At 39.9% G+C, this 9,734-nt stretch overlaps 1 protein-coding gene across 1 annotated transcript in view; it reads right to left on the bottom strand.

Moving 5' to 3' along the window:
• The window catches only part of LOC107091018 (GTPase IMAP family member 7-like), a 41,085-nt gene extending 32,491 nt beyond the window's left edge, over window positions 1-8,594 (bottom strand). The window contains exons 1-3 of the mRNA XM_015384714.1: window positions 8,552-8,594; window positions 6,618-7,433; window positions 1,264-1,316 (exon numbers count right to left, since the gene is read on the bottom strand). Coding sequence (XP_015240200.1) covers window positions 1,264-1,316; window positions 6,618-7,433; window positions 8,552-8,594 — 912 coding nt within the window. The remainder of the gene's footprint in view (window positions 1-1,263; window positions 1,317-6,617; window positions 7,434-8,551) is intronic.
• Window positions 8,595-9,734: the final 1,140 nt, after the last annotated feature.

Genomic DNA, 9,734 nt, shown 5'->3' with positions numbered 1-9,734 from the left:
CTCCTTCATATTTCATGTACACTAATAACTTGTGTACATGGTTCTTGTTGATGGCATTAAAATTATTTCTAATAGCATTAAATTACATTAAATTAGAGTCACTCATTCCTGTATGAACCCTGTGAACGCTTAATTTAATCTGACGCATTAGAAAAAAATCCCATCTTCATCCAGCATATGTTTCTGCCCAAATATATATATATATTTTTTTTGTTGTAGATTTTTGTAACAGGGATAACTAGGATAATTCAAAACTGGTTTTTTTGAATGAGCTATGTTTGTTCTCTACTCCCAAACTCAGCATCTCTTCATTCATTCCTGCAATAAGAAGTTTCTTTTGACTGGATTGGATTAAACTTTAAGTCCCTCGGTAGAAAATAAATATTTTGTTGGAGATGAGAAATCTGTTTCCTGGTTGGTGAATAACCAATAGTTTGCATCCAATCATTTAAATAAACTGTGTTTTTTTGGAATATATAAGAATTATGCTAGAATTTCTAGTTACAGATCTGTTGTTACTGTATTTTAATTAGTCAAACTGGATCTTCTCAATGTTCTTTTTCCTGTTTGTTGCAATTGCAATAGCGGATCTTGACCTGGCCGGACCGGAGCAGAGCAAAAAATAGCTCGGCTCCATATTTTGAAGGTGACGGACGGAGAAGACTTACGTGGACAGAGAGGTGCGGAGGAACAGGGGTGGATGTGGAACAGCCCTCATTGATTAAAATGAAAGACAGGTACTCCGCACGACGTACGTTAGCGGGGCGGAGCGGAGCGCTGACGGAGTATGTGGAATCTGGGGGTTATAATGCAGGGAAAAGTGTCTGAAATCTGCATAAGTCTGGATACAAAATGGTGCTGATTCAGAGATACACGATGTTGGCTCCCTAAAAGATGCCTCTTGCATATCGTTGATATTCTCCATACCTTTACACATATGGAAAAAACACAGTTTGTATCCAAGATTTGAACCCTTTTTGTTCAGTGTGAAGCACACAATAGTGCATAGTTTGACCATGTGATCAGCGCCAGTGGCAGGTGGGCACTTACTAAGTCCTTTGTTGTAAGGAAATTTTAGGTAGAACAGAAATGTCCCATGCAAAAGAAAGATGTTATCACAGGAATAATGGTTATGTTCAGATCTGGTGGCTCTGTTCTCCAAAGGACCAGGTCTAGCTGGGCTGGGTTCTTGAAAACTGTGGAAAGGAGGAGGCAGGAAGAGTTTGCCTATACTTATTTTTTTTGTGTGCCACTTTTCCACACCGGGGGTTTGGGGATGTCCTGGGTCTGCTCACTAGAGGGATTGGCCCTCAGTCCTGGGAGGATAACATGTGTATGAGGAGTGTAAGATTATGTTCAGTGTCTGCCCTCTCTACATCTCTGTTGAGTGCTTTTTGTATGGGTGTACAGGAGGGATTGTGTGACTGTGACTGCATGGAAGCTAGAGTTGGGAATTGATAAGATTTTCATGATTCTGATTCCCTTATCAATTATTTAAAATGATTTGATTCCTTATCAATTCTCTTATCGATTCTGTGAAACAATGAACTTGGTAAATGCACGGTGACATTCGTCTACCTTTGCCTGGGACATTCTATTTCTGTCTGCCTCGGCGAAAACAGAAGGCAGTGAACGGGAGCTCCCAGCCTCTCCGACTACCCACCTATCTCAGTCATCTAAATCTATTAGAGAGGGCATCCATTTATTCAAAAGCATTACTGTACGATTTCAGGAAATAAACTCTCTCCCCCTAATTTAAATAAACGAGCATCACTTTTTTCTCACTACTTGAACTGCGGAGCAACTTTGTAGCATGTTTAATAACCCCAAAGAGAGGAGGGAACTTGTTTTATTTCCAGAAATGGCTTCTGATTTACAAGGAACCACATTCAGCTCAGCCAGTGATATAAAACTAGCTACTAACCACCAGAGTTTCCTTCCATGCTGGTCATAACTTTAGCTTCTGTCCGGAAACATCAAAAACACGGCATTCGTTAAAATGTATGCCATGCTGTGTACACAGGTGTTTCTGCATCTTGGATGCATTTCCTCCCGCGGATGTTATTGCCACTTTACATCCCAAATTTCGATCACTTTACCCGATAGGACGCCATTTTTTTGTTTTGCTTTTCTAGTCTTATGCCTGGTCACGTCGTACTTGCTTACTGAATGCTGTGTGTGTAACTTACATAAAAGACGTGACGTAACTTACAAAGAAAACGTGTCGCAAGTCGTGCTGCCCAGCGCTAGGCTCTGGTGCTGCCTGGAAAGCGCTAAAAGAAACGTTAAGAGAGCTGCCAAACGGTGCCATGGAATTGGAATACACAGAACCAGTTCTAAACAGAAAGCGGTTTTCGGTTCCCATCCCTAATAGAACGTTTTCCATTTTTGCTGTTCTGTTTTGTTTTTGCTTTATTAGACTTATTGACAAGGTTCAACAAAAAAAAAAAAAAAATCCACTGTTCAGGTCCTATGGAAGGAATGCACCAGTATTCTGCTTTCAGGCTTGTCTATGGAGAAGAGAGGAAAATTAACAAAGTTGATGTTGAAGTTGTGTGGCAAATTGTTAGGAATCCAGTTTGTGTGGGTTGTGTTTTTCTCTCCCTCCACTACCAGTTGGTGCTCTGTTCTTGTTGGTCCTTTCACACACCTGCCGCTGGTTGACTCATCACTGAGGACTATTTAAGCGGTGGACTGTCACTACCTCGATGCCAGAGTGTTTGCCAGTCTTGGGTTCTCTTGCCAAGCTGAGATTAACTGAGTCTAACTGAGTCTTTGTTTCACTGATCCTAACTGTGTTTTTGTCTTTGACGTTCGGCAGGAAGCCATCCTGCAAGCTGGATGTTTTTAGCCTTCTTCCCCTGGATGGATTGTTTTGAGTCTCACACTGCACACTGGGATTAACCTTCACAAGTTCTGTTCAAGGCCTCCTGGATTTTCAAGTGACAGTCCGCTCCATAGCTCCTCAGGATCTAACCAAATCTAAACCTGTCCACCTCCAATGAGCACCTACCTCTGGATAGACCCACACCGACTGGATTCTGGGAAGAAAGTTTTCTCTACTAACGTGAGTCCCATTTTCTCGGTTTCTCCAAATCATTGTTCCCACGGACCCTGAACTAACCACTGAATCTTCCCTTCCACTTCCAGTTCCGGTTCATCTTAACTCAACATGATAAATACTTAATGAAATTTGTCCTCATAATTTCTAATTTTTCTTTAAGTTATCGTGACTCTGCCAGTTTCTGATGGTCCTACTCATTTTCATATCATACTTTCAACCATTTCACAGTTTAAATCTCTCACTTTTAGATACTTTTCTGCAGCTTTCACTGCACCACAATTGATCACTTCTACCATGAGAAGAACAAAATCTTTCTTTTTTTACAATCAATGAATCTTCAGTGTTGCCTTGTCATTCATCCACTGTTGGATTGGGTCTTTCTGACTGGGATGGAATTCTTTTTGCAGCATCAGTAAAGTTATTCCGAGCTCTAATTTCACTTTTCTGATCTCTTCAAATCTTTTGTTTACTTCACATTCGCGATATGCAGCAGTCTGTTCTCCACCACAGATACAGCATTTGATTATCCTGAGCTATCTCTATAGTTCTGCTGCTATAGGCTTAGACTGCTGGAGGACATAGGGACCCCTTTTCATCATTTTGCTTCATTCTCTCTCTGTTCTCCTATTCTGCAGAATCTGTTAGTTCAATCTCCAACGTTCTGCTCTCTCTGCTTTTCCTCAGAGTAGCTTTACCTCGTCTGTTCCTGTTCGGCTGTGACTCCATCCTGGAGAGAAACATCAGCTGTGCTGCTTCCATCAACACCCTTGTTTATAGATGCTGGAGATCGGCCTGTTTTCCAGTGTAGTCCTGTTTCTCTGACTGTGACTAACAGGATGTGCTCTCTTCATCCTCTGGCATGGGAGCTGCCTTGGAGCTCGTCTGCCTGGCTGTGTGTTTCCTGGATGGGGCCGCCTTTTACAGCAGCTGTTTGTGTCTCTGCTTCTTTTTCTATGTCTGCTTCTGTCTCCTTGAACCCCAGTGGGCCTCAGCAGATGGCCGCTCACACTGAGCCTGGTTCTGCTGGAGGTTTCTTCCTGTTCAGAGGGAGTTTTTCCTCTCCACTGTCGCTACAAGCATGCTTAGAGTGAGGGATTGCTGAAGAGTCAATGAGTCGATGCAATCAACTGGTTTCCTTAGATAGAAAACTTTGTATCAGTTTGACTGTATGATCTGGTTGAACTGTAAAGTGCCTTGAGATGACATGTGTTGTGAATTTGGCGCTATATAAATAAACTGAATTGAATCGAATTATAGCTTTTTTTTTTACCAGACTTTCCATGTTCCTGCTCTCCAGCACACCTTCCATCGTTGTTTTCCCTTACATACTGCTGCTATATGACCAAATTTTTGGCATTTAAAACAGGTCAGAGGCGGAGGATTGCACATTTTGACATTGTAGCTCATATAACCAGGGAAATTTTCTTCAAATTTCATCATTACTGATAAACTGTCACACCTTTCTCCATTTCTTGTTGTTTTTAACCGTTTTACCTCTTTTACTTTTTCCAGCACTTATATTTTCCAGAATCTCTTTATCGGGGACTTTTAAAGAAACTTCTCTAATGACTCCCCTGCTAATCCTTTTGTTCTCCACCAAGCTGCACTGAACTAGTTTCCCCTAAATCTGTTAATGCACATTGCTTTGCCTTGCTGAACGCTCTCTACAGTTGATTGACAGGTCTCCACTATGCAGGATTTTAGCACTTTGGACTTCTCCTGCAAGTTTATTTATCGATTTTGTTAACTGAACCGCATTCCGATCTGCAAAAGATTTACACTGATTAACTAGTTTTAATATGACTTTGTAAGCATTTAGTTTTTTCATGGAATTTTCTAGATTGTTCATCACTAGATTGTTCTGTAATGGATTCCCCTTCAATTGACCTTTTTTCAATTGACCTTTTTCTCATTTTTTTACTCTACTCATCTTCTTCATTTTCACTATTTCCTTCTTCCATCCTACAAGAATCGCTTCCTGTTTCCTCGCTACTCAGGAGCAAGGATACTTCTCCACAAGTGATTTAGGCTATGTTCTCACTGCAGGCCTTGATGCTCAATTCCGAATTTTTTTGTGAAATCCGATTTTTTTTGCGTTGCTGTTCACATTTCCAAATATATGTGACTTGTATGTGATCTCCTGTGTGAACTGCAGTAATACACCGCAAGTGTCCCGCATGCACAGTAGAGAATGCAATGACGTCACAGGCAAGCATGCTCTATGTTTACGGAAGTAAACATGGATGGTAGTACCCGCGCCCATCTAGTGGTCTTTTCCAACCATAAAAACTCAATCTTTTCAAGCTGGTTAAACATAAATACTGCTCTACGCTTCTGCGTAGCAGGACGCAGAATAGTGACCTTTGTCGGGTATTAATTGCATTCAGGTTGGATGACTCTGACCTGAACCAGATTCGTATCGGATTCAGGACCACATAGCCAAGTGGTCTGGATCGGATTGGAAAAAATCGGATCTGTGTTGTTCAGATAGCCATGAAAAGAACAGATCCAGGGGGCAAAAAAAAATTAGATTTGGGTCACTTCAGGCTGCAGTGTGAACGTAGCCTTAGAAACACATGCCGTGCACATCCAAATACGGAACTCTCCGGCAAAGAGTGATGATCCTGCAGCTCCTTTTAAACACCAGTCAGTTTGATGAGAAGATTGCCACAAGGTGTGTAGCAACCAGAGCTGACAGGACTCTCCAGCAGAGATCTCTTCTGGAAACAGGAAGACTCACTCTCACACAAAAAAACAAACACCAGTTCATAACCCATCTTTCTTTCTGACCTCCCTTTCCATCTCAGTGTCTGTTGTGTTAGATTTTACTCCCTAAATAAGATTTTATGACAACAGTCATACTGGTCTGCTTGTGAAAGCAAAGCTGTTGGGCTTTCAGCTAGCTCTGGGAATAGATTGCTGGAGTTAAAAAATAATAAAAATCATACTCTACACGAGCTAAACCCCTTGAAGGCCAACTAAATAGTCTAAATCTCTAAGCAGACATAGAGATCTAAACTATCTATGTTGTAAATCTCCGCCCACATTATCATCAGCAGATATAAAAAATAATAATAAAGTCACCTGAATACATTTTCCATCAAAACAGAACTGTTTATTGGTTTGACAAAGGTTTACATGTCATATTACAGTCAGCTCAACAAAGATGACGCTCTCAAATGGTGATCAAAAAATAAAGAAATCAAATAATATTATTTCATGATTACAATTGCAGAGCATGAAAAGCATATTTGCAGTAGTTATGATAACTATTAATCATATTATTTACAGATTAATACATCAAGAGATAATAAAAAAAATTAGAAACTTCCAAATTTCCTTTATGCTTTTAATTTTCTGGCAGCCAACTGATTTCTTTAAAAACTGCAGTTTCAACTTTTAATCTCAAATTATTTCACAGAAACATTTCTTCATGATGCATTTTGCAGCATTCTCCCTTGCCTCCCTTTCATACATGAACATAATCTTAGACTGTACCCTTTTAATTTCTCTTGCTGTTCCATGTGATCATTTTACATGGCCTCAGACTCACTGTTTCTTTCCGTTCTCTCTGCCTCTCCCTTTTCCATTTTATCCTTTATCAGCCCACTGATCTCTTTCGAGAGTTGCTCAGACATCGCCTGCATCCCTTTTTCAATAATTGATTTAATTTTTCTCTCCAATTCATCTGTCTCTTTAAGTATTTTCTCTTCTTTTTCCTTCTGGATACTTTTTTTCTCCACTTCAGTTGCTTTCTCAGCCTCTTCGAACATTTTATTGGTGTAGTAACTTCCTCCATTCCTTTCAACAATTTTCATAATCTTCTGGAGCAGTTCAGTGACCTGAGCTTTATTATCTTTTAGCTTATTGTTGAAAACATGATATTGGTCATTACATCTGGACACTAGCTCCTGTAATTCTTGACTTTTAGAGATAAAATCCTCAATGGTGCCTTTAAGCTTGTCTCCGTGGGTAAAGAGAACCATGCTGTATCTGTCTACAGCCTTTCCAAAGATTTCTTGGATCATTTGCACCGCTTGTTTTTCCTCTTTTGTGAATCTGCCCAATTTAACAACCACCAGAAAGATATGTGGTCCAGGGGCAGCGAAAGAGACGCACTGACCCATGAATTTAGCTTCTTGGTCTTTGTTAGACCTGGTGTCAAACAGATCTGGAGTATCAATGACAGCAACCCCTCGTCCATCTATATTACTGTCACAAACAGAGCAGTTGATAGTGCTTGATTCTGGGCTGCAGTCTGTCTTAAAGCACTCTCGACCCAGGATGGTGTTTCCAGAACTACTTTTCCCAGTTCCAGTCTTCCCCACCAACACAATCCTGAGGTCATCATTTTTTGTAAAGTTTGATCCTGTGAGGAAGGATTCAATTTGAATTAATATCATTGTTCAGAATAATATAGAACTTGAGCTTCTGTTTTTCAAAAGAAGAAGTTATAAAGTTTTGATATAAATGACATTTAGGGAGTAATTGTAAGTAACTGGGATAGCTGTACATACATTTAAAATCAGATATCTATGTTACAGTACTGCATCTTAAAGTTACTCTATTGCAGCTTTTAAGAAGTTGAATTTCACAACCTTGTTTTAGAGGAGCTTTTTAAATAAGTTCAGTTTCAGATGCTGATCTAGGTCTACACTTCCGTAGAATTGACCAAAGTCACATTTTAAACATTTCGATTGGTATTAAACCTCTTGGTCTACCCTCCACAAGCTTCTTGCAATAGTTACGGCCTACTTTTCCTACCATAACACAAACATTATATTAAAAATGCCTTTAATCGATTCCAAGTACTGATGAAAGTAAAATTTAAGCTTTATCAACAATATTCAAAATGGTTTTTTTAGAAAAAAATGTAGTCTTTGGCTGTGTTATGTTATATTTGACTGTTGGAACAAATGCATCCCCACACCCTAACTTTGAGTGTCCCTTTGTTTTATGCATGTCACTGCTGCAGTCTGAGGGCCTTTCAGCAGTCGCGTGGAATTACACAATAGCAAACTTTCAATCTAATTAACTTTTTTTTCTGATTTATGTCTAGTTGGACAGAATTGCCAAAAGTCTATCAAAGCAAATTATTTACACATTTAAAGAAAGTTACATGTTCTTTGCAACTTTTCTTTTCCTATCTCATTTCAGACAGACTGTTTGCAGTCATGTCTGGGAAAAATTATTAAATGAAAAAATAAAGGATAACCAGCTGTATTATGTCAAAAATAAATTACTAAGTTAAATAAATGTGAAATGATTTGGGTGAGAGTTTAGCATTTATTTAAAAACAGTTATATAAGATAATGTGAAAATACTCCCAACTATATCTCAGAAACAAAAATGATGGCAATAAAGCCTGAGGTAAATCCATAATAAAATTAAAGAAGGCTACCAGTGGAAGATTATTTGTTAAGAAGTTTTTGGTTGAAGCATATGAAGCATGAGAATAGAATGAATGTGTAGTTATCCAAAGCTTACCAGAGCTGTTGGCCTCATTTGGTCTTCCCTGTTGCTCGTCCATGATCAGTCGGATAGAGCAATGAACACACTCTAGCTGCAATAAAGTACTTGCCTTTTATAGAGTCCGTCGCCTTATGAAAGTAAAACTGAAGCTCTTATTCACCTTTGCTACTGTTACGTTTTTCTGCCTGACTGGATGGCACACCAATGGCTGCACAGTGGCACAGCTTGTAGCAATGTTATGCTGCAGCAAGAAGGTCCTGTCCTCAATTATGGGCCCAGGGTCTTTCTGCATGAAATTTGTATGCTCTCCCATGCATACTTCAGTTCTCTCCAGGTACTCCAGATTACTTTCACAATCCACTGTTAGGTTAATTTGCAACTAAGTTGCCCTTATGTGTATGCGATGTATGGTTGGGTACACCATTGCCCAGGGTGAGGCATATTATTATAAAATAGGAGAACTAAATGACTTCAAAAGATACTGCAAAGACTTCATTTGCATTGCATCTTGATTTTTATAAGCAACTAGTGAAGTAATTGAGAGTTGACCATGAAGTGCCTCAAATAAACCTTAGGTTAAATAATGGTCATCTACATCAGTGTTTTTAACAATAGACATACATATAATACATATAAGCGTAGAACCTGCATTAGAGGGTCGTGGTGCAGAAATTACAGGACCACCTTGGGGAGGTTGACCTGCTACCCTAACTTGCTGGTTCAAGCAGAAATGAAGAAGGATGCCTCAGCATTGTGCGGCGTATTTTTGTTTGAATCGACAGACTGTTGGCATCAGTGCTCAAGGGATAACTTTTTGAAGGCATCAGAGCCTCTCCAAACTCCCCAAGTTTGGGGTTCACTGCCCTATTGCTCCAATGAAGACGGGCATGGCTGATGCTTGACCTTCCAGGTTTTCTCCAGCTCTTCTCTGAGCCCCTGGTATTTCTCTAGTTTCTCATGTTCCTTCTTTCTGTATTGCAGTCGCTTGCGTTTTGTCCACCACCACAATGTCTGGTTGGTTCGCCATTACCATTCTGTCTGTCTGCATTTGGAAGTCCTACAGGATCTTGGGACGGTCATTTTCTGCCACCGTTAGGAATATTCTTTACTTTGACAGGATCTTTCTGTCAGCATCTTTCACCCTGCAGTTACGTGCTTGATTGTCTCAGGGGCCTCTTTGGACTGCATCTGGGGTACG

The sequence above is a fragment of the Cyprinodon variegatus genome, unplaced genomic scaffold, assembly GCF_000732505.1.
Source record: "Cyprinodon variegatus isolate N-32 unplaced genomic scaffold, C_variegatus-1.0 Scaffold321, whole genome shotgun sequence".
NCBI lineage: Eukaryota > Metazoa > Chordata > Actinopteri > Cyprinodontiformes > Cyprinodontidae > Cyprinodon > Cyprinodon variegatus.
Note: the sequence above shows the minus strand (reverse complement) of the source record. Positions and strands in the feature narration are given on the sequence as shown.